The 26166-nt window shown below is 43.5% G+C and overlaps 1 protein-coding gene across 4 annotated transcripts in view; it reads right to left on the bottom strand.

The window, feature by feature from the left end:
* NEURL1 (neuralized E3 ubiquitin protein ligase 1) overlaps positions 1-26166 on the bottom strand; it is a 161892-nt gene that overhangs the window by 45780 nt on the left and 89946 nt on the right. For all 4 annotated transcript variants that reach the window (XM_063339365.1, XM_063339369.1, XM_063339366.1 and 1 more), the window contains exons 2-3: positions 18742-18983; positions 13812-14133 (exon numbers count right to left, since the gene is read on the bottom strand). In XM_063339365.1, the coding sequence (XP_063195435.1) occupies positions 13812-14133; positions 18742-18983 (564 nt within the window). The remainder of the gene's footprint in view (positions 1-13811; positions 14134-18741; positions 18984-26166) is intronic.

The raw sequence follows: 26166 nt of genomic DNA on the forward strand, positions 1-26166 counted from the left end.
AGCTGAATCCTCTACTGCTAAAATTAAGGATGGCTTTTTATCCCTGCCTGTTAACCATTAGTTATTGATCTGATGTACTCATAGCAGTGTGTAAAGGCTTTCCCCTGCAGGCAGTGCTTAGTTGCTTTTCTTGTACAATTAAATCTTAATAAATATTCTTCCCTCATTAAAATAATGGACCATTCTCTGCCTGGGCTTTTTTTTTTTCTCTTTTAATGCAAAAAACCCCACATTCCTGGAGCTTGGTAGAAAGCAAACAAGCAAGCAAAAAACCCAAGTGGGTATTAAAGCTACTACTGCCTTATTTGAAGAACCCAAGAGAACCACAAAAGGAAACTGCAGCAATCAATAGAAAACACGGAAATGGTTCCTTAGTCCTCAAGCTGGGCATTGAATTTGTGTGGTGACAAACCCCCTGGGGCAGGCTGAGGGACCTGACCTGCCTCCTGTGACCTGCAAGAAGCAATGCCTGCTCCTTCCTGCCACCCTTTCAGCTGCTGCTCAGCCGACAGCACATCCTTCAGAAATCAGAGAAGTACAATGGTGAGTGGAAGCAGGATTTCCTTCTGTGTTTTCTTCCAGAGCCAGAGGCTCTCTGTAAGGAAAGGGAAGCCTCCTCATGCCTCCAAACCCCTCTGGGCCACGGCACAGCCCAAGGCAGAAAACAGACTGACGGCACTCCACACTTTCAATGGGCAGCCAACATGGTCCTGCCCTCCAGACATAAAATATGAGAGACAAATGCGTATTGGAGAGAATAAATGAATGGTAAGGGCCCCAAAGAGAGTATTTCCCATTTGTTTTTTATTCTGGTCTACCTCTAGTAACTCCAAATAAGCTACTCATTTAACCGGTCGAACCCAAAAGGGTTCAAAACCTATCTATCTGAAACATTTCAGGACAGTCCATTTTGGCTGAAGATCTCAGCATAATATGGCCAGTTTGAAGACCCATCATTATTACATTCTCATGTCCTGGCACAAGCTGATAAAAGCCACTGTGTTCTCTCTCCACCTGTGACCCAACATTTCCTAGTCTCCAGAGAAATAAATCCTGCTAGTTTCTGCAGTCATCTTCATGCTGTAGACCCAGCATGGACTCAACTACCCGATGATGGGAAACGGAAACACTAAAACTGGTCTGGGGTATTCTTTGGTGTCACCTCCTTTTCCACTTGTGGCATGAAATGCCAGAACAACAGACAGGTCTCCAAACAAAATCACTGCAGCCTCAACTGCTCAGCCTCACTGCAGTCAGGAAAAGGATATTAAATATGGAGACAGGGTTGCAATCAGCCTTTCTGAGGAAATAATAACCTGGGAAATTCTGACTCATGCTGATTTGTGATCAAGGACTGTGATTGAGATGCCAAAAAAAGGAATTGAATCAGATTTTCATGGCTGTGTCAGAATGAATTAATTCTCATCATATAATGGGAAAAGATTTAACATCACAGAAGCATTTTTAGAATGACAGCAGGATATGGAGGCTGTGGTAAAGAAGAAAACATGATTATTGGGCTGGAGAGACTGACAGTAAGGAAAGATAAAAAAAGAACTAAATATACCATAAAATAATAGCTTGGTCAAATATCTGCCAATAGGAACATCCTGAGGAGGAGACAGCAGTTGTGAGCATCTGGGACTGCTGGCTGCAAATATGCCCCCGATGATGCTTATGCCAGGATAACCACCAGTGAAACATCTCCAGGAGTGACAGTGAAACTTAGGTCTAAAGCCAGAAGAGAAGAGATGGCTGCCTGAGCTTGTGTAGTGGCTGCCACTTACCCCTGTGCCCATCTCAGAGAGTGGCTAAGATTTTTTTCTCACTTTTGTTGTTGCCAGCGAAACTTTTAAGGTAAATCAAATGTCAGCCGAGCTCACTCCGATTCTAGCTAAACCAAAGTCATGCTATTTCAATTCTAAATACTTGCCCATAGAAATGATTCAGGTTAGCATAATTAGTCCTTTTTAAATCCATGTTGGCAAGTAATTTGCATTAATTTTCTAGGTTGTCCATTGTAACTAAACCCTCTGCAGGAAAATACTGCACCCAATACATATTTTAGAGAGGTTTTTTCCCTTAACCAAGCAAGCTAGAGATGCTACTAAGTTGAAGATTAGAGTCTCAAGTGCAATTCGGTGCACAGGCGTTCATCTGGCAGCAAATTCCACAGGCACAGACCGAGGACTGTGAAACCCCCACTGCAAAGCACTTGCAAACAAAAGAGCGTCTACTCTCTCCTCACACAGCCTGCTCACCTTCATCCAAAACACCCCTTTGATAGATCTGTCAATGTTTGCTATTAGCAGAAGACATATAATAAATTAACTTTATGATGAAAAGAGTTGTTGCACAAAGAGGAACAGGTGTTACCAAGAGCACAACAAAAAGCCACTAATCTAATTCAGGATGTTAGAAACGCATCTGACTTAGGTATTTCCCTGTGCATCATTTTTCTCCTGTATCTTCATGATCCCTTTGATAAAAAGAGCGTCAGTAGTATGTACTTGACCTGATAAAAGAGCTCTCATCTTCAAGGAACATGCCAGGCATCCACAGTGACCCATGCAAAACAGTTCACACACACCCAACAGCCTGTGCTGACCAGATAAAGGAGCATAAATAAAAGAAAACCAAAGCCTTTGGGTTACGAATTATCAAAGTCAAAATGAGCCAGTGATTTACAAGTGTAAATTGAACCCTGTATGAGTGAAAAGAACAGGAAAGAAAGGATGGTATCTTGGTCACCATGTTGTTCTTGCCTTACCCTCAATATAACCTGATCTCTCATTGCCAAACCTGTCCTTCTTTCATCACTTTCAGACAGCAGCTCACCCTGTTTCTGTGCATTCATCTTTCTGCTCCCCTCATGCTTCTGGACCCCTTCTTAAACCTTCCTGCATAGAAACTAGACAAGTTTTCCAAGAAAAGCAAGCATTGCTGGGAGGAAACCTCTCTACCCCCATTCAACTTCAGCAATGTGTTCCAGCCTCCCCCACTCACGCTCATCTCTCTCCTCCTCCTTCTCCTCCTAAAAGAGTCTTTGCTTCTCAGAAAAACCACTAAGCACAGAGCCTGATCCCTGCATAACCATTGATTACCGATTAACCACAGTCCACTGGTTTTGACCTAGGAAGCCCTGCACAGAACCCAGTAACAAGCAGATGGCAAAGAAAAAGATCCAGCAAAGCACTTAAGCACATGGCTATCTTTAGGAATGTGAATTAACAGACTTACTCAAGCATATACCCGATTTCTGGCACACCAGATACAACTACATATGTGCAAGAGGTGGCTAAATAGTTAAACATCCTGTTGAATTCAGGCCCTGCAGCACATACCATCTTCTTTTCTGGGTAAACTGTCCGGTTGGCAGCTACAGCTACACACCTTTAAAAAATGGTATTTCACTTCCCGCTTAAATTTCTTCTCCATCAGCTTTCATCCATTAGCCTGCCAATGCAAAGCACCCTCCGCCTCACCATTAGATTGTCACTTAGACTCTTTGGAGCTTACCTGTTTTTTAAAGGAGCATGGCTCTTTTAGGTCTCACATCCAAAACTGAAGCACTAGAAATTATAATACAAATAGTCATAATAGTGATCATGGCCTAAGACCAAATTATCTATGTATTTCTCTTGAGTGAGCCAATTAGGCTGAGTTGAAATTGTCAGTCCCTGCAGCTCCACAGTGAAATTCTCCATCAGTTCAGTTTTCTTTCCAACTGTTTCTCGCGCTGACCTTCAGCATAAGGCCAATTTCCTTCCACCTGGCCGAGCAGCGTTACAGTCAAGATCTGCAGACTCTACCATGTTAGGAACGAAGCAATAAAAAGTGTTTTGACAAATGCAGACAACGTCAAGGCTCATCTGAGACACAAGTATACTCCACAGTGTACAGAGTCATTGAATCAGATCCAGCTAGAACCAACCAGGCCTTAGAAACAGGAGCAGAAACAAACAGGACTGGTGTTTTTGTCAAAAAGATGCTTTCACACAAGCCATGCTGGGATACCAGCGGGCTGCTATGCCTGTGAAAAGCTCAGGAGGGTGACTGCTGCTGCCTACAGATACCAAAGAGGGCAAATAAAACCAACCAGGGAAACACCACTGCAAAATGAAAAGGAAATATAAATCTCTATGGAAACACGTTGATCAAACTGTCATCAGTCTCCTGGTTCAAGTAAACACTTACACAGCTCTGAGGTGCTGGGGTCCTCCAGACTCGGGCATGCAGAGAAAGAGGGAACACTCTGCATTAAAGATTTTGGAGGCTTCAGATCTTTCCATGCAAGTGGTGCAGTATTTATTTATTTATTGGCGTGGTACCAGCACTGGAATAGGATTATTGGATTCTAAAGGCTTTTTCCCTGGAGTGGTCTTTATCCTCTTAAAAGAAGATAGAACAATTAAACATTTATCTTTTTTTTTTTCCTGAAGAGAATTAATTGTCTATGAAGGGTCACACCGGTAGCCAGATGCACCACAGGAGATTCTCGTCGTCTTAAACACACTAACCATAGCCAGTGGCACAAGATTTGATTCAGTGGCCAGCAATCTGATTTACCAATCTTTTATCCCTAGCTAGAGACTAAAAATTTATCAATCCCAAATAAGTTTAATTTCAAAATCTAATAGGAGCAAAGGGAGTGGAAATTTCTTTTAAAACATTTCATAGAACCATAGAATTGTTAGAGTTGGAAGGAACCTTAAAGATCATCTAGTTCCAACCCCCCTGCCATGGGCAGGGACACCTCCCACTAGACCAGGTTGCCCAGAGCCCCATCCATTACATTTCTGTAAAGGCCTTTAACATCAAAATGATGCTAGTGAATGAGAATCAAAACTTGTAAGTGACTGGACATATTGTTCTAGCCTATATATATGGAAATGCTTTTAATAAATTTTGCAAAGTTCTGTCAACATTACCCCGCTATAATTCCCATGACAATAGGTAGAAGCACTTACCTAGTGCATGTCAGTACAAGGGATGATATTTTCACCAAATGCCACAACATAGGGGAAACATGTAATACTGTCAGAAGAACATATTATGAAAATATGATTAAGAGAACGTGATAGATGAATGCAAGATCCAGATTCCCCTAAAGGCCTGAGCAGGAGAGAGGAGCCCAGTGTCTCACTGAGCACAGCACCTTGCAGGATCAGCTGCATCAACAACAGAGCTGATGCGACCTCTGCATCAAAATCAGGAGTTGATTCAACACAGGTAGTATATCTCTTGGAGAACAGAAGTTGTAGCTCAGCACGACGAAAGGTGAAAGGCAGGAGAAAATAACACCTGCACTTGCAGAAATTTTTTCCAAGGAGGACCTGGAGATGCTGATCGTTGTCAGAGGCAGGACACTGGATTCAGTGGACCTTCAGTGACCCACACTAAGGGCAGGACTAGGAACATGACTGTAGCAAGCTGAGGACAGAAGAGTGGTGTGCAAGACCAAGGGCCCACTCAGGTTCTGCCTCCAGCACAGGGTGAAGCAGATTTTCAGGGAAGAGTGCACACGCACGTGGGGTATCACAGCGATCCCTCCTCCATCCATGCCCCAGTCTCCCTAACCCCTGCTGCAGAGCACCAGCGATGCCTTTGCATTTGCCTGCTCTAGAAGCTGAAAATTTTACTTTTTAAGAAATTCCTTCATTTGACTCAATCCATCCGCTACCTAGAAAACCCCAAAGTTGCGCTGTACTGTTTGTACAGATGCACAGTCATATGAATTGCATTTCATACACATCAGAAGAGAGTCACATACAGCTGATGAACAGAGAGGCTCTTTCTACCTATGAAATCCCAACTAATTAATATCTTTGGCATAAATGAACAAACGGGTTACTCTAGCCCATGTAGCACCTACCATCATGATTTAGTGTGAAACTTGGTGTCTACAGCCAGTTACTGGTAGCAAGTGTCAGGCACAGTCTTACGCATCACACATAGACAATAACTTTTTGATGCGAGAATGCACCATAATTTAGCAACAGCTGTATTGATAGCACAGTTTGGTGAGAAATTAAGGCTGTGGCCAGTGGCACTGCATACTTGACTGGGCTGGGCATTGCTGCATCAGTCCGTCAATCCTGGGAGAGCAGCCTTCAGTGAGTGCAGACCCAAGTCACTAACGGAAGATCTTCTGAGTCTGCACAAGCAGATGACACCACTTGCATTTTTGCCATCTTGCAGACACTTGTGAACAGTTACATTCACGCAGACCCCGAGAGGCTCATTTCTCCTGACAAGGGTACATGGAAGGAGAGGTCCTGGCTTGGATCAGGCACAGGTTCCCTCAGTCAAAACGCTTTTTTTTCTTCAGGACAAGCCAGGCAAGGTCTGGAGGACAACTTCTGCTCAGTGTTTGGCCAAAGAAAAGTGATGAATGAACAAAAACCTGGGGCTAGATTCAGTGTAAAACCAGAGCAACTCCGCAAGTGACTCCAAGTTCAGGCTAGTAAAACTGAGAGTAGGGCAGGGCTATAGGTAAGGATTTCCAGACTGAGTCCAACAACAGTTCTGCCTACGCTGCTAGGAGAAACAAATGGAGACTTCAGAGTACAAAGCAATCTCATTTTTAGCTCTGTTGCTGATACGGATGGAAAAGCCAATTTAATTTTATTAAAGGTGTCAAATTTTTTAATAACCCAGACACCTACAAGGATAACAAAATCATATGCTCTGTACGGTAAGTTGCATATTCAGCAGCTGTGATACCAATTAGACATTGAAATGACAAAGTGCTATCTCATGCCAGCAGAGACATACTGTACAGAGCTGGTGTTTAGTTTTATCATGTAAGCAATGTTTAGCCATCATCTGTCATACAGGCTTAGGGGAAAGGGCCTCCACAGCTGGAACAGCTGGAATTGCAAGATTAGCACAATAAATTGTTATACTTTTACCAGATGATCTACTCGGTTTACATCCAAAACTTACCTCCAGCTCAAACTGTCTTACACTGGAGTAAACGCACTCTTTTTGTCAAGCTATAGCCTTATGAATGAGGAGGAATTAGCTTTCAGCATTACAGTCCATGGTTTGTACAGTTTAAACTATTTTGCTGAATATTTTGGAGACAAGTATTAAGGAAGTTGCAAAGGTTAATTCCCTGTACCAACATATTCTCTCCACCTTTCTTTTTAAGAAAGATACTTATTACTTACAGAATTATAATAGGAACTACATTAGACAAACTAAGGAAAATACAACTACATGCAGCATTAAGTATCAGTTAAGAGCACGTATTTTTTTGAAAAAACAACATAGATACCTTACTTATCCAAATAGTTCAAATCAAAATGCCACAATCTTTGCTAATGTAAGGAACTCTCTGAAATGTTTCTCAAAAAAATACACTGCTCCATTAGTGGTGTTACTATTCTCTAAGGCCCTGTCTATACTAGAAACTCCTGTATCTAACTATAACTGTGTAATGAATTCAGTATATATTCAATTTTTCCAGTAGCTTATATCTTTAGTTGAAGTAAAATAAGGTCAAAGCCCTTTTAATTGGAACCACTGTTTCCAGACTACAGCTTCCACACTTCTGCTGAAAAAATAACAACATTTAGCAAAAGTAAGATAAACTTCTTAGTGTAAACCAGCAATATTTACCTCCTTAAAGCAACAGCCACATCACTCATCAGAACTGATATTTAATGTGAAGGCATCTTTTTTTTAAACAGTTATCTTTGTAGTGTCAGCGCATCTAAACTACAGCATACACGTACCCATAATGTAAACACCACTTACAATTGTCAAAGTGTTCATATTTTGTTGTGCTTTTATGGGTAACATGGAAATAATTATTATATAGCCCTTCTTGCTGTGTTAGGAACAATATTTCAGCTTACCAGAACTAAAGGAACTTTATAAAGCACAGAATTTGTTTTTCCACTGGTCATTCAGTCTTGCTACAGTCTTCATTTTTCTCAGTCTGGGCAATAATAGCCAGACTAATTCCTCTTAAATTTATTCCTGCCCAGGTTCACTTGCAGGCTCTCCTGATGCCAATGTGGATATTTTGTGGATATAACGTGCCCAATAGCACATTATGTGCCAGATTTTGTCCTTTCTGTTCACCTGTAGCAATGCCTTAGCTCCACGAGCAGTCCTGCTAAGGCAAAGGTGGTTCAGATGAAAGCCAACAGGTATGCCAACGAGCAACGCTGATAAAATATGTGTTACGCACACAGCCTCTGTGCAATTTCGTAATTCAACACCTCATCAAGACCCGGTGAAGCCTGAAATGCTGATCCCTCAGGGAGCTGATTTTACTTGGCATCTGGCTGTTCCGACTTACTCGGTATTTGCCATCCAACTGCAGAGCCCAAAGCTCCCAGCGTTGCCAGAGGGAGGGCAGGGCACAGCCCAGGAGATGCTGCCTTCCCCACGGGCCAGCCCAGGCTCATAGGCACAAATTCTCTGCTATTTACAACAAAATGCAAAGAGAAGAAAAAAAAGCCATTGCATTCACACACCCAAGATGAGCTCCGGCTCACCTGAAAGTAATGTCTCCAAGAGCCTTATCATCATAAGCAAGACAGACAAACCTGGAGGACAAACCTTCAAGCACAAGGAGCTGCCTTTGGGCTGTGGGCTAACTTTCGGGTACCTATCGCATCTGGAAAAATCCATCTCTCCAGAGGTGCTAAGACAAAGCAGGGATTAATTAAAATGGCAAGAGACGAGTTATTTATTAAACTGTTTTCACATTTTTAGCCATGTTAGAGAGCTTCCTGCAGCTGCCATAGAGACAACAGCTACAGACAATAAAACTTTATGAGCAATTTAAATTCTCTTTCCCCTTAGGAGATGCGGAAAAAACAATGACAACTGACTGTTTGCAGGTCATGTATATCTTGCCTTCATTAAGTAGGTCTCTGTTTAAACACATATTATTCTTTTCCATCAGATAGTCACAGACTTCCATAGAGAGGGTAAATAGTTTATAGCTTCCACTTTCAACAATACACTATAAAAATACACTGCAGTCATATTTGATTATCCAATTTTGTTTAGTGTGAAGCACTCTCGGCAGATCACTCTGCTTACTTGCATGTGTCAGAATAGCAACAGAAATGGATTCCCGTGGGCAATGGAAAATAAGTTTTGCACTTGGAAAATAAAATCGTAATAACCACATGGTAAAACTCCAGATGCATGTGATAAATTAGATTTATCATCAGTCTTATACCATTCACACCTGAAATTTGCCCATAAATCCACCTCATTTGAGGCTTATTTAATGTTTCTTCTAAAGGTGCCCTGGAGCTAGAGATTCAATTTACCTAAGAACTGCCAAGGGTGAAGAAAGAAAAACATGTTTCCTTCTTTCCCTACAAAATGTGCAACTTCCTTGTCAAATATAGACTAGCTCAAGTCCCACGATGGGTACATTTCCATCCCTGATCAGTTCACATTTTGACTTTTTGATACTTTGCAAACAGCAAGAAATAAGAAGCTAGGAAGGGGACCCGGAGAAAGAAAAGATTTCCCAAATATCTAATATAATATACAGCGCTGCCAGTAAATTCTACTAGGATCTGTATACGTATTTATGACTGAAGTATATATTTATACTGTTTCTAATTCAGGTAAATCTGATACATGCACATTTAATAAATATGCATTTAAATTTTTCCCAGTTTGCAAGGTCTTACTAGTTTTTAACATATTTTGTATTTACAAGAGGTGGTGAAGCTTTCCTTTCAACAGGTGCCTCTCAGTGTGACAATCTAAATAACATTATCCTTGGTTTTCCAAGTCTGTGCTGGACTAAAAGACCAAGACCGCTTGGAAACACTGCATGAATGAAAATACAGATAGATGGGAGAAGAGCATGAAGAGAAGAGTAATAAACAGTAAGGGGGTTTGGTTGCTGACCATACTAGTAATGAATGGGACTAAAGAAAATGAACAGACTGTTCCTCATGTAACCCTACTGGAAATACAGGGTGGGTAGAGGGGTATGCTGAAATCATGATTTCTTTGCAGACCCATTTTTCCATATTACACACATTATGCTTTAACATACACATCACTGAGGAAAATTGCCACCCTTGCTGTCCTGCAGCGGGCCCATAGAAAATGTACATAAGCATTTCTTAGTCTATGCCAGGCTCACTAACCAATTGCTCGAAAGAAGCAGCCTAATGTGAGACACCACGATTTGGTTCCCATGAGCTGCCATCCTTCCTCCAGGGCTCTGAAGACCCCAGGATTTAAACAACTGGTCCTTTCCTTTTCTTTTTTGATGCTTTATTATAGCAGCAAGGCAGCAGATTGCTTATATTCCGTTTTTCTCGGACTCTCTTTGAAGTGTGAATGAGCATGTGTGTATGTTGAAGTGATAACATAAGGCTAAGCCACATTTCTAGTAAATATTACTTTAAATTATCCTGGAATGTAAAAGTGCACTTGTGCAAAACTAGCTGCCCAAAAAGGGAAGCAGAGCTGTAAACCATCCTGCCTGCAAGTTGAGCATGTCAGCAGAAGAGTCACTGTATAAGGGCATGTTTACAGGTCATGTAAGCCTGCATCTACGCTGAAACTCATGCCCTAAAACACAGAACACACATGCACTCCATTGTAACAACCTCCCCTATGCAGGCCTTTACATTGTGGTAGGAAAACAGCTGAGACCTTGTGGTCAGAGAAGACCAGATTCCTGGGTGAATTTAAGCCTTTCCATCTCTATAACGTGGGTAGAGGCAAGGAGAGACAGGAGTAGCCTCGTGCCGGCGACCAAGCGTGTGAGCACTGTGAACCTCCTTGCTGAAGCCACCTTCAAAGTGGATTTAAGCCAGTCTATCATTTTGACTCACTTCAGCAGCGACAGTCACGATGTGGTCCAAACTCAGTTCCTGACCTCCCCTCGGCTGAGATGCAGTGGACCACGCAAGCCCTTTTTACCTGTTTCAGAACAAAATCAGGCAGGCAAAGAAGCTGCTTAAAGGGCTCTGCTTATGAATATACAGCAAGGGCAGTCAGAGCCAGTAACATCTGTGCCAGCCACATAAACCTCTGCATTGACAGCAGTAACGCATGTGGGTAATTACCAGTCAGGCTGATGCTATGGGTAAACCCATAAGCAGAAGGAAATGAAAAATTAATGAACAAACCAGGTGCAATTTAGTGATGCCAGCCTGCGACGCTGACAGAGAGGGAGGCAGGACTGACCTGGGCAACAAGGCTGATGGCATCCCTGATTCAGGTGACACTGCTGTATTTTACTCTCCCAGGCTTTGGGCCCCCTTTTGTTCAAGTCTCTCTTTTTAAAATCTGTAAAACGGAAACAGTGTCACAAGACTTGATCATTGCCCTGCCTCGCTAGGTCCCTTATTTTGGCTGTAACTGCTGCTGTAGTGCAGCTAAGCAAAAACATGTGACCTTTTGGAAACTGTGACTTTTGGGGACATAAATGCACATTGTGCATTCCCCCACAGAGCTGGGATCCTGCAGTGACACCAGACCTACTGATGCACATCTTTCCTTTGGGCAAGTCTGATTTTGGAAGTGAAGTTACACTATTGGGAGTGGGGAGGGAATAATTCTGCAATAAACAGAAAGACAGCCACCAGAAATGGTAAAGCTTTTGATAAGATTCTTGGGTGAAATACACATAAAAGCAAATGGAGGCAGTGCAGAGATGCAGTACGACCCTGCAGCCCTACAGTCATTGGGAAAACAGTGAGGCTCAAGAACAAGGAACATGTTTGGGGTTGGGGAGGCAATAAATCACTGAACTGGAATCTGAAATGCTAGGCTCTTCTGTTCAACATACCGCTCCAGCATCCCCAGCCTCCATCAGATGCCCTGCATGCCATACCAGGCTGAATTCAACCATATGTTTGTAGCTAAGCTATGAAATTAATTTGTCAAGTCCCGGGAGGTTTTGGCAAGTTGTCCTGTACTATATGTGTGGTCTGCTACACTCAAACAGGCATGCAGAACATTGCAGTGGGTATGTCTATAGGATCCAGAGGCAACACAGCTGATGATTTCCCTGCTCTGACTTTTAGTGCTGTGTAATAATGAATGGAGATAGAGAGGACTCAAGTCGAGGACGTTTCAGCACAGTTGCTAGGCTTAAAGCCTGCTGAAGGCTGCTGGAATGAGCTATAAATACATATCTGAGCTCCACGCCAACTGTGTAAACTCAGAAGCTGCCTGCTTCATTCAGGGACTTTATACCGACCAGAGAGTCCAGAGCCTGTTAGGCTAGAGGCAAGTCAGTGGCTGGCAAGAGTCATATTTTCCTTGCGAAAGGGGATATGGAAGATTCTAGGACAATGCAGGGGCAGATGACGGATAGGAAATGATTTCTTGGGTGTTTTGAAAGCAAACACATAATCCAGAGTTATGAGCCCTCATTAATCAGGCAGAGGAGTCCTGAGGTGCCAAATCTCACAAGAACAGCCGGAGGACTTGGAGTCATTCGTAAGCTCTTCCTAACTGAAGCCTTGGCGTGACATTTGCCCAAATTCTAGATCCCAATTCAAATATCACCACCTTGGCCTACGAACAGTTGCCTAGTGGCTCTGATTCAAGCGGATTCACCACAAAAGATAAATCTTTCTGCTCCTAAAAGAAAGCAAAAAGCTGCCGAGAAATTCTTTAATTCCTCTGCCTTGTGCAATCTTGGGATGTTAGTTTTTGCAGCAAGAAGAGGTCAGTCCCATTTCTTCACCTCCTGAACATCCCTCTTCCCTGCCGTGTAGGTTGCTATGGGCACCCCTGCCACCATATTTTTTAATACAGCAAGCAGTGCAAAAAGGAGGCAGAACTGTCAGAAAGAGGCTTCATTAAACTTTTTTTTTATATAGCATAAAGCTGTTATTTTAAGAGAGATTATCAGGCTGCACGGCAGGAAAAAGCCAGGAATTCTCTCAGCCTAGCGAGATCATCTCATCTTCAAAAGGAACTTCAGCTCATGAAGGTCAGTAGGTACCACCAAATCTTCTCCATGGTGAAAACAAGACCCATGAAACTACTGTTACATGGAGAAGTGCTGTGATTTGACCCCAGTGACAATGAAAAGTCAACTCAAAGGCTGCATGATGACACCTGTGGTCCCCCAGCAACCAAGCTGCATCTTAAGCTGAGTCCTTGGAGACTCTTTTCAGTTCTTCTAAGATGTATAAATTCAAATAGCCCAAACCTTGACAGCCTGCACATTGGGGGCTAGACTGAGTCCTCACGAATGCCAGACTGTCTCCACTTCAGCTGAGGATGGCAGAAGACACAGGCACTCAGCTCTCCTCTAACCAAACTAACCAAACTTCCCTGTGAAAGCAACAGCCTGGCAAAACCAGCCACAGCTTCTCCCAGGTCATTTGGAAGATACCCATGTTTCAAATCTGCCTTCTAAACCAGCCAGAAAGTCCTAATAGTGCCATCCAGGAAGGATTTATCCATAACACATAAAATGCACTTCCCCACTTCAGCATGGGGAAAGCAGCAGATGAGTTAAAAAAAGAAAGTTTTACAAGATATATGCCACAGTCCAGACTACGCTCTGATAGAGCAACACTTTTGAGCAGAAATCCACTTATTTACAGATGGCTTCTAGTGCTATGCTGTAGTGGTTATTCCCCACCTCCCACTTGTATTATATTTACATGCTAAGTTTCAAACTCCCACTGATCAAGGCTGAGGTCGTGAGATGCTCTGGAGAGGAACAACAGCCGTTTCCCTGTGCCTGTCCGAAGCGAGGGGAACAGGTGGCGTCAGGCTGGCCTTTTGTTGGGGTTGGCTCAGCTCAGCTCAGGGCTTGGTGTTTGGAACCAGGTACTCACCTAAAAGCTGCACGCCACGGGTGAGTCCGTAGACATCGATCAAAGCCCAGAGGGGTTCTGCCGTCCTCACCCCGCTGAAGAAGAGCATTGCGGCAGAGTCGTTCACCCGATAGAAAACCCGTCCCTTCTTGTCCACCCAGAAGGCTATGATGTTTCCCTCGTTGGCAAACTCTTCTGGCAAAGCCTTGGCCCAAAAACCGCTTTGGGAAACCAAGTCGGGGCATGCGTACTTCGGCAGAGTGTCAGGGTTAATCCTCGATGGATCCTTGGAAGTAAACCCAAGTCGAAGAGCCCCACTCCAGCAACACTGCTTTTTAGTAATCTGCAAAGATAACAGCAGCAATAACAGCGTTTGTCACTGGAACATCTACGTACACACTACAGGCTTTATGCCATCAAGCACCAACTGTGCAGATGAGCCCACTAGACTTAGGAAACATTTTACCCACTAAACACTGCTGTAGCTTTTTCAGCTGCAAGCAGCAATGCTGCACACTTAGGATACAAAGCACATATTTAAAATAAATAAATAAATAAATACATCTCTGCGGAGAGGTGAAATGTAATTACAGCTGCATGATGACTCACTTCTATTTCTAGGGTAATTCCTTTTGGCCTAAGAATCACCCTCAGCAAAATGTGCCAAAAAATGGCCATAAAAGCTTTTATCTCAGCACCTGCAGCAGCAGAGCTCTTCCCCCATGGTGCTTAGATGATGGGGTCTCTCATGACCTGAAGGAAAAGCACTGGCTCCAGAATAACAGTCACCACTACAGGGTTTTCTGGGTTTCCCAGCCAAGTAAAAGACAGTCTTATTCCTGTTTAGCTCATCAGATTGGATGAAATCTCAGCCTTGCAGCAGAGAACTTGTGCGTGGGAAAGCACAATTTACAGTATTTAACTATACTAAATATACAATTAGGAGGAGGCAATGATAGATGTTTTCTTATGAATGGGGAAAACCTATTTATTTCAGCTGTGAATGATGTTTTTCAAGGTAAGTTGTGCACATCTACACCCCACCTATCAGTATGTGGTTACTCAGTGTGTCTGGGGTCAGGAACATCTGCTGTAGTTTTTGGGATGGTGCGTGTGCCATACCCACCCTTCGGCACCTGAGAGGCAGCAGGACAAAGAATCACAGATGCCTGCAGAGTCATTGACGACTTCTCACATGAACTGAGCTCTGGACTGAAGGGGATCTGAGGGGAGCAGGCAGCAGGTCCTAAACATGTGCAGCACATCCAAAACACCACCCAGTTACAAGGTCTCTTTCTTCCCATGCAAGCAGGGAGTATTCCAGGGTTATTAGCGTCTCTAGATGGACATGATGCTCTTGGAGAATTTTTTCTCTCATTTTGTTGTTTGAGTATGAACCTGCTGGGAATTGATCCTCTCAAAGAGATTCGGCCTGTCAGCACACAGACTATGAAATTAAAGACCTAAGGAAGCTGATGTGGGGCCAGGGCAGTTCCTGCATGCCAGTTGACACATAATTGGTGTTTCTGTTCATGCACTGAACCTGCAGCAAACATGACCACACTAGAGACAGCTCTTTTCCATCAAAGCCTCGGCAGCCTCAAGCAGTCTCACTCTTGTCTGCAGGACCAGGGCTCATACAAAACTTGCTCCCTTACTGTAATTTCTCCTTCTGTCAAAGTGGTAAGGGCTCGGATGAGTGGCAATGACAAAGACTGAACTGTCCAGGACTGCAGGACTTTGTTCTCAAAAGCCTGGCAGCAGTTCCTTGTGTCCCAGCTAGGAAACCGACAGCACAGGATTTTCACCAAGGGATTCTCCAAGACATTTTCTTTAGACTTGTGAATTCTCTTCTAATCACATTTGTAAATATTGCATTTTTCTTTCACATGTTCCTCTCCAAGGCAAATCTGGAACTTGTGCCCTTGGGGGCACAACAATCTCACAACAAAGACATTGTTCAAAGCCTAGAGATTTCTGTTTTATAATTAAAGTATCGGAGAAAATAACTCAGAGCTTCAGAAAAAAGCTTATCAACAGACAGTTCCTCAGTTAAGCGAGTGCTGCTCTTTATCCCTACTCAGTCCAGCCAAGCACCTAAACTGTTTACATGACACACTTGAGCACTGACCTCAGTCCCAGGAATCATGGGAAGCTCCCACTAGTGGGATGGATGCTGGGGTGTCACTAAAAAAGACTGAAGCCGATTTGCTATTTTATATGCCTGGCCAGGATGGGATCATGCATGTCCCCAGCGGAAGGGGGGTAGATGGGGCATGCATGTGCCAAAACAGGGAGTATACGCACACTCCAAGAAGAAGCCTGGATTATTTATTGCAGCAAATTTACTGCAAGCCCTAAAAGCTTTTGGGTCTGAGATAAATATGGCCTCATTGTTATTCGCACAATTTACTCTTTCACAGTCTCTTGCCAATACTTCACAGCAATCACAGGCCACATGAAGTAAATATTCATATGGTAATCGAGGCTGCACATGTTCCATGTATTAATCAGCACCTATAAACAGTTCTCAATACAGTCTGACCACAGGCAAACTAATATCCAAATTAAAATCTAGTATAAAGCTTGCCAAGAATTAGACACAGCTGGACAAAGGGTACACAGTTTTGCTAAAAAAGGCAATGGTTAATGATGGACCAAATTCTCTCTTCAGCAGCCACCGCTAGCAGAAAAGCTTGGGAGGTCCAATGGGTACCAGAAGGGGAGGAAAAGACACAATCTACATCCAAACAGCTAAGCCATGGCTGCTCCCACAGATTCAGGCTGCTGCTCTTGTGCCACCTTTGACAACCTCACCCCGCTCCCTAGCAGTGCCCTGAGTTACACAGAAGAACCTTTACTGGGACACATATCTTGGAGCTAAAGAGAAAATTTTCCCAAACCCCACACAGCTCTGGCTGCCTGATAGCATTCCCAAAGCTGCAAAGAAATCTCAGAATAAAACCCAAGACACAACACCTAAGAAATAGAACGGTATCTCCTGACGTCTTTATTCTAGCTTTCAAAGGGAGTTTAGACTTTACAGGACCTGAAGGACTGGGTTCATGGCTAGCCTTTAGCTGGTAAGGTTTAAGACACCATTTTCCACAGGCACACGCAATAACAAGGCAATTGCAGGATGGACTTATCAGAAAAGCAAAGATGTTTTCACATTTCCGTCTATCCCTTCAGTGCTGAAGCCTGTTGATTATTCCCATGAGACACTCCCACTGGACTCAGCAGGAGCTCTGCTCATAAATCCCTTGCGTAGAAATGAAAGATTTGCATGCATATTCTTCGCATATGTTATGCAAGCTAAAATCCTAAAATATACAGTGATAAACAAGTGTGAATTTCCTGAGATAGCTACATTGTTTCAGAATGAGGAAGGAATAACCCAGAACCTTTGCCTAAACCACTAAACCCACTCAAATCTTTGATGGCATTTTTAAAAATGAAATGCTGCTTTCATCTCCTCCCAAATAATTTTTTGCAGTTGTTTGTCCAAACTGCTGGCCAACGTGGAAAAAAATCCCATTAGGCAATGTGAGGGAGTCCTGCTGGGTTTCTAGCCCGAATGGAAGCAGTAAGAGCTCCACAGGAAACATGACAAACCTGTAGGAGGGATTTTCTACCTATGGGCCTGAGCCTGAAAGCACTGAAATCTCTCTTTATTTTCAAAAGGAGACATATTCCTCATTTCTTGCTCCTTTGCTGGCTGTGAGGGAAGGGGCAGGGAAGGCTGATACACTGCTGTAGGTCCCAGCACTCTGGGACTTCTAGCAATGGGCAACAGAATGATCATTCAGACTCAGTAGTTACATGCAGATAAACCTCCTGGAAAAATCCTTGTGTATAAATGAAGGATTTGCAGGCGGATCTTTCATGTTTGCCATGAACTAAAGTCTGCCAAAGATGATGACCTACTTTGTGCCAATGAAATGCACAGAATCAGCTAAGAACAGAAAAACGCAGTCCCACAAACTAGAGGGCCTAAAGATTGGAAAATAGCCGTGGATGAAGTGCAGGAAGCCCCTAGCTCTGTCAGGGTGCTGAGAGCCTAAAAAGTGCTTCAATTCCTAAGGGGACTGATGAATTTCTTCATGGGGAAGCAGCTCCCACTGCACATGGAGGCATGCTGCCTTAGAGGAGCTGAACCTCCCACGCCAGCTGCAGCACAAGAGGTACCAACTCTATCTTCTTGGCTACCACAGATGTAAAGAAAGTGAAATCAGCCTCTGCTGGTGAGAAAAATGTGATGCCTGCAATGTTCTCTCCTCTGACCTTAAGCTATCAGGTGACTGATTCAACAAAGCAGTCAGCAGACCGCCAGAAAGATCCTTTTCTTAGATGGCAACTCTGACCGCACTGACTGCTCCTTTCGTCCTTTCAGCAAAACCCTTTTATCTTCCCTGCCAAGCACACAAGCAAGCACCTTCTCTTCCAGGTCCTTTTTGCTTGCCTTTTCACCTCTTCCCTGTCAGCTGTGGAGAGGCTGACTCCCACCTCCATGAGACCAGCCCTCATTGCTGCCTTGTTTATAGGAAGAAAAGGGCTTGGTGTGGAACTGAACACGTTAACTAACTCCTCACCCTCCTTCAGTCTGCATGAAAAGCCTAGAGGACACCTTCACCAGAGAGATACTGAGGCTGCTGCCTTTCAGGCTGACCAAATACGACCCTTTTTTCTTGCTATTTTTCAACCAATTTCAACTTAATCTGTTGTTCCTTTCGAAGAGTGGATTTCCCTTTTCTTCCTAGCTTCTACAGCGGCCTGTACTGATGGCTCCAAGAACTACATTGACCAAAGCAGAAGTACCAACGAAGATTGCAGATCTTTAGGGCCAAGATCGAACTACTGTGCTTTTCAAGGAAGGGCTAAAGACCTGCATTTCCCCAACATTCATTCACAGCAACTTTCATGGCGATAAAGGAAGGTATCCTTTACTTACCTTAAGCCTGACTTGTTCATAAATAATGATGGGCCTGTTGCTGAAGGTAATGGCATTGCAGAAGCTAGCCTGGCGCTTCACTGCCTTCTGCGTCGTGTCCATGATGATTTGGGATCCCTTCGTGTGGGGATGGAAAAGCAGAGGGCTGATGGACAGAGCTCCACACTGTGGGATGGGGAGACAGTGCTTCTGCTTGTGGTGGCATCGGTGGGAGGAAGTTGAAAATGACCCACCTATGGAATCTGAAAGCAGAACAGGGAAAAAAGGGTTTCAAATCTGCTGTGAGTAGTAAGTAAAAAACTTCCAATGCAAAAAAAAACAAAAAAAAAAGTAGAGGTACTTCAGGGGGCAATTATAGATCAAAATAAAAGTTACTCAAATCTCAACTCTGCAAATCACTAAGGGTTTCTAGAGCATCTTGAACAACAAAAGGCCATAAGGATACAGAAGGCTCCTGTCTGGACAGTCTATTGTACAGAGCACAACATGGAGAATGCAGCTCAGCACTGTAATCACAGGCCATTTTGAGGGCACATATCAGAAGAGAAGGCAAGAATTGGTTCCAGAACTGGAGCAAAGCATATGTGAAGTTGCTGCATCAAAGCCATCACATTTAGGGAAAACCTTCAACTTCCAGAGGACTCCCACACAACTTGACCATTTCTCTCACTCCTCCTTTGCAACAGCAACTCCATCGACCCTTGCCTGCATGTGTCCTATCCACCCTTGCTAAGTGCCAGCTCAGACGCATACATTGCTAATTTATGCTCAGCAATAACCCACCTGGATTCCTCCACCAACAACCATCTATTCTCCTCTCTTCTCCCCTGATGGGAACCTCAGCTGAGATCCCACTTGTCATGAAGGCATTGATCAGCACACCATGATTACAGTGAGGAAAGCGAAGAGGGAAAAAGGCTACGAAGCAGGGAGGAGATTACATCTTTCTCTAACCAAGGCCCTACACAAAGAGTCAATGCACGATCAACACAGTCACGACAGCAGCTTTGTTCATGAATGAATGGATGCGTGAGTTTCTTTTCAGCAGGGAGCCTGCAGCAGTTCAAGCACAAAACAATCATTATACTGAACACAAGTCATCTGCTTCCTTTTCCTTGTGTGCACATACACACTACATTATGCACATATGTTTGGGAGGACATACTCATAGATTCGTAAACAGAGTATCAACAGAATAAAGGATTATTCCGTGATAGACTCAGGGATGCAACAAAAGCAAATATGACCTTAACAATGTGCCAGTTTGCGGTGTAAGGGTGCATGACTAAACAGTATGGTTAAAAACTCTATTCCTCAAACACGCAAACTATAGAAACTAATTATATACATTCTTCATGCAAATTAATTGCTGACAGTTATGTCTTTATATAGCTGCTATAAAATAATGGTTACATCTCTAATGTAACTCTTGGCTTTGCAATAAAAAGCCTGGACCCCATTCCTTCCGGCCTTTCGGGTAGTTTTAGCTTGTAGATACATGAAGCTGTAACGGCACATCGGAAGGGTGAGCTTGAATAACTACCAACAGAGCTTAAAATCCTGGTTCCTGACGAGGACATTTTAATTCAACTTCAGCATCAGTCACTCCGGCCTTCTCCTCTCAGCTTCTTGCTGTTGTATTTTTCTCTTGCGTTTTCACCCACAGTGCTATGCCTTCAGAACAGAGCAGGGGGGCCAGCCAAACAGGACTTTAAAAACTTACATTAATGCTTTAAGGGAGAGATGAACCAACTGGGAGTTATTTGATGCTAAAAATTATGTGGAATATAACTCATCTTCCTTCTCCTGTTCCTCATTGATGGAGAAGGAGAAATGTGGTGCAGAGCACCAAGAAAAAGCAGAGGTTCACCTGAGCAGGCAGGTTGGAGAGGAAAACTTTCAGGAGGACAAGACTGCATGGAAGGGGGAGCTTGACACAGGGAAAGTCGGCATGCAGCGGCTCACATGAACCTGTCCTTTTCGCTCTGGGCACGCTACTGACCCGAGACTGTGCACCCTTCCTCTCCCCACAGCCCAGACTGGGTGGTTAGAAGACAACACAAGCTGCAGCAGCCCCGTGGAGAGAACCTTCTGAGGCTACCTCCTAAGACCTGTTTAATTAGAGGCTGTCTTATGCTCCAAAGAACATCCCTTCCAGTATCACTAGCTTTTTCCAAACTAGATACGCTCTCTGTTACCACCCCTCTGGAATCCTGTTAAGCCCCCAGCTTTAGTGATACCTTGCTGATGAGTTCCTAAGGCTTAATGATATTTTGCAAGGAAGTACTTCATTTATCACTGCAAACATGATGCTGTTCACCATCACAAACGGTTATGAGCCAGAGCCAGCACAAGTGGTCGCCTTAAACTTCCTTCACTTCACCTCCCCAGGTGGGCCATGCTGGTCCGCAGGGACAAGACCATTGGCAGATGGTCAAAGTAAACCATCCCAGCCTCTCTTTTGGCAGAAATTTTTCAGGCCACTGGGTCTCCCTATTGCTCATCTCTCTGTTTCTGCTATATGCCATTTTTACAGGCAGACTGACTAAAAGTAAGCACCTAGTATAAAAACTTTCATTCCTAACTTTTCCAGCTTCTCTAGAATATACATGAAGTCACAGTCATTTCTGAAACAAGACACATATTGAGGGATGCAATCAATCATTAGAGATAATATAAAGTCAAAAGATCAATAGAAAAATATGAAAAACTCTTTTTCTGGTCATTTCCAGTCTCGTTTTTTTCAACACCACTTTGATAGTTTCTAGGGGTGCATATGTGTGAAAAAGAAGCTGCTACCAGTGAATATGAGGCTTTGAGCAGCCTGATCTAGTGGGAGGTGCCCCTGCCCATGGCAGGGCAGTTGGAACTACATGATCTTCAAGGTCCCTTCCAACCTAAACCATTCTATGATTCTATTCTATGATTCCATATACATTCAATTTATGCCATCTTTGCATCCAGATCTGAACTTTGTAGCTTAAACATTTTCCTAGCAGTGACTCACCAAAACAAATCTGTGCAGCACAAAGGCACACACATTTTAGTTTGATTTAATATCTCAGTGCTCTAATTTTACTGGATAACTTGGCTGTGATTACAATAATTGCCGCACCTCTCCATAGGACATCGTGCCCTATTATAATGCAGTAATGGAGTCACCAAAACTGCCCAGAGCTTTCAAAACAGGCTCTGATAACAGCACCACATATGTCCAGAGCATCTGCTGGAGCAGTGTTGCAGAGCTGTAGGGTCCCACCTGACCCCACAGGAAGGATGACAGAAGAACACTTATTTGCTGTTGACAGTTTGGAACTGCTACATGAGAATAGGTCAAACTCATGCCAGACCAACGCCTGCGGAACAAGTGCACCCCATGCACACAGCTGAAATGCAGGGCAACCACAATCTGCAGGAATGGAGGAAAACACCCCAGGATCAGCTTCCACGGGTGGGTAATGCAAATGGGGAAGAGACCTTCTTGCTCCCAAATGCTCTTACACAGCAATGACTCCTGCATGATGAACATGCTCTGGTAAGGATCAGAAAAGGTCTTAATTTTTAAAAAGTGTATCTATATAGTAATGGGGGTTTGCCCCTTACAAAGGCTTGAAGAAGTTATAAAGCAACGGGCCAAATACAAAGGCCTTTGCTCACTTCTTCAGGGCAGAACGCCCGCTCCAAAAGGAGGAGACACCAGGCAACTTCAGATGGCAACACAAGCACCTAAGTCTGGACTTAGACAAGGAAAGGGACGCTTTAGAAACACAACCTAGTGAGATACATCACTGTCCTTACTCGGCAAGCTAAAAATAAATTAAATCATCTGCTTAAAGTTTTTGTTCACACTGGGCTTGACCTGGACTCCAGCCTCCTCCCATTGTGTCGTTTAAACTACTACACATTTTGACATCCTCAGCCTTTGCTACCAGCAATGCTGGTACAATACAGCTGGGGCCCTTGCAGTTGGTTTCAATATTTTTTTTCTTTATGTAAAAGAATTGAGTGAAACTCATAAACCTAGAGTTTCAGCTGGCAAAATAAGCAAAAGCCCTCCTGATTTCACAGCAACCATGCAAGGCTCCGCTAACCAAGAGTCTGTCCCAGACTCCTCTCCCACAACCTGACTTATCAGTCACCTAACAAAGGCAAAGTGAAGTAATTGCTTGAAATAAAAATTGCAAACTAGTAAGTATTAGAAAGAAGGCTGAAATCTGAGAGCGTGTTCAAGGGCACTGCAGGTTTCCCACTCCACAACATAACACAACTTTCCCCTGACAAGCAGGACTTGTAAAAACAAGCCAGGACTACACACACGCGTATCTTGTGACAAAAGTCACAAGAGCAAAATCATGCCTGTCTGAAAACAGCCTCTGTGTCAAGGGGCTATAAAACTAGAGAAGCACCAGGGACTCCTGTACAGCTTTCCAGGTTTCAGGCTGGGGGTCAGAAAGAACAGCATCTGCTCACTGTTATGGTTTTAAAGATTGGATAGACTTCCATTTTCAATTCATGCTCAAAAACAGATGCTGTTTGAACCATTTCATTCAGTACTGAGTTTGAACCCTGAACACAGCCTGCCCCTAATACCATGAACCTCACCAAGAGAGCAGCAAAACTGGTAATGTGCCGCTTGCTCCCCTGAGCCACAAACACATGGGGTGGATCTTCTGAAACTTTTAGTAAGCCAAGGTGAAGGAGATGTTAACATGAACCACAATGTGAAGCAGCCTGAACTGCTTTGCCTTCAGGTGTCCCACTCTAAGTGCATCCTTTTCAGAGCCCTGTTTGAGAAAGCAGACTATCACTCCCAGATGTCCCTGGTCTCCTGGATCTCAAGGCCTGAGCAGCATCCACATGCTATGTAATAGGCGGCACTGGATGTTCTCAGCTTAGCAAAATGCATCCCAAAGCCTGTTAGGGGTTTTCACCAGAAGTGTTCTTGCTCTGCAAACATTAGGCCTAATCTTAAAGGCTTGGGATTTCTTAAATGCTGCAAGAAATGACTGGATTTAATTTTTTTAAAATGCATTTTTTCCAGTTGAAAAAATCTCGATAGGCACCTATCGGAATACTGTCAAAACTCATTTCAGACTGAAAACTAACTGCGAGGTATTTAAGATAAACTTCTTAGTGCATGTGAAATAAGCGGCATTCAGAATTGAAAGAAAGAGAAAAGACTTCAAACCAGAGCCCAGGGACTGGCACACAGTAGCAAGTTGGAACAACAAACCCCTGTCCACCTGGAGAGGAGAGGTCTGGGATTGGTGATGGAGGTACCTGTCCCGCAGGTTAGTGACAGTGAAAAGAGCAGACTGGGCAAAACACCACACTATGAAAAGAGAAAAGGGAGTCAAAACTATGACACTATCAAAAGAGGCTAACAGAGAGTGCTTTACCTGGCAGGTGGCCTTACTGTATATGCATTTAAAAGGAAGGATTCTGAGAAGGAAGAAAAGGAAACCAAGTACGGGTGTGGGGAACACAAGGGAAGCCCTGCCCCAAGGACACACGCATGGTGCAGTAGAAAAGCCCTAACCCTGAAAGAACACTTGCACAGCCTTTCCAGCGCTGGATGGTTACTAGCAGCACAGGGAAAAAAACAAAACAACTATGAGGTAAAAGCTCATAAGCCTTACTGCTTTTTGAGGTGTTCCCATACTTTGGGAAATTATGACAATGAAATACAGTGTAACTAGTTACACTGATCATTCACATTTGCTAACAAAGTTCAAAAGGAGAAAACCACAAGAAATTCGTTGTGGTAGGCTTTGCAAATGGATTCTTAAAAGCACACTTCAAGATACAGTTCACTAAAAACAAATATTAGCTTAATACCAGTGGAAACTGAAAAGGGGTTGCAAACCTTGTTTTCTCACATGCAGCCTGACCCAGGGCATGTGCACAGAAGAGAGAGAACTGTAAATTAATGCAAATTAAAACCAAGGGTTTTTTCACTGCCTTTACAAACATGTTTGCTGTTCTTGGAGGAATAAGTAATCACGTATCTCCAGTTTATATCCAACTCTCCCTATGCCTGTTACGATGATAACGACCCTATCAGATTGCTGTCACCAAGGTGAACTACTCATCTTGGCATTACCAGATGACCAGGAAACAAAGCTTTGCTCTTCCACAAAGACAGACTATAGCTTTGCAGGTGTTGGGGCATTCAATGGTAGAAATGAAAAGGGCTAACTCTGAAGCATTAAATCCAGAACACCTGAAATTATGGAGCATCTTGGGTTAAACTTTAGCGAACTAGGGACACAAGGTGGATCTGAGCCAGCAGGTCAGATCTAGCACTCCCATCCAAGACTCCAAAACAAGTCAAAGCCAAAACGTAACTTATTTTCATCTGTGCTATTTTAGCAGTGACGAGATGTATCAAGAGAGTAGGTTTGCACATAGTGTAAGATTTTCCATTTAAATTGCAAACTACGAGACAAGAGGCAGGTGCAGACAGACCACATGCACATGAAAGGAGATAATACCAGTCAGGGTGGGACTTGGAGTTGTGCTTTTTTTTTTTTCCTTTTATACGACCAAAAAGCAAAGCTGTTTTTAAAGTAACAGATCTGAAAGACAACAAGGGTGGTTTCACAGACATCTACAAGAAGGCCCCCCAGTATAAAAAGTGGGCAACAGGAGCCAGAGCTGATTGCAGGATGATCCACAATGGATCCATCTTTCAAACCTGACTGATGGGTGATAGGGAGTAGTTAGTTTGTGAGGAGCATTGAAAGCGAAGAAGCTGATTTTTAATTTCATAGAGAAAAATAAAACTAGCGAAAGAAATGTAAAAAGTGACAGTAAGGACAGAGGGCAGGAAAACAGGTACAACAGGAGAAATTTGGAATACAATACAAGTGTGGCAAGTCAATGGCAGAAGAGAGAAGACTGAGGCTTGCACAAAGGAAAGAAAAGGGGAAAGGCTGTGCCCTGAAGATGAGATAGATGCAGGCAGAATCTGCAAGACTCAGGAGACTGATGTGTTTGACTGAGTAGATTTAGGAGGATGGTCTGAAGCAGGGACAGTCATTTCCTCTGCCTCTGCTCTGCTGGGGTGTGCATTTGCCCTCTATCATGTCCAGTGCAGTAGCTGAGGAGCAGAGGTGTGTCTACAGTGACTCCTCACGCAGAGACAACGACCTCTGCAGGAGTGCCAGGCGATTACCTGGGTGTGGGGCTTTTTTAGCAATGTCAGCTGAACCCACCGAGTCTCTGGTTACAACTCGGATGTGAGGCTTTACAAAGGCTTGCTTGAAGGTTGAGGCTATGAATATTAGTAAGAGTCAGGAGGGTGGCAAATTTTATAAAGGTTGAAAAAAAAAAAAAAGGTAAAAGAGGTGAGGAGTGCCAGGAGAATATGAGGTGTGCTTCAGTTATATTAAGCCTGAGTTGTAATATTTTATTAAAAAAGCA

The sequence above is a fragment of the Chroicocephalus ridibundus genome, chromosome 6 (assembly GCF_963924245.1).
Source record: "Chroicocephalus ridibundus chromosome 6, bChrRid1.1, whole genome shotgun sequence".
In the NCBI taxonomy this organism is placed as follows: domain Eukaryota; kingdom Metazoa; phylum Chordata; class Aves; order Charadriiformes; family Laridae; genus Chroicocephalus; species Chroicocephalus ridibundus.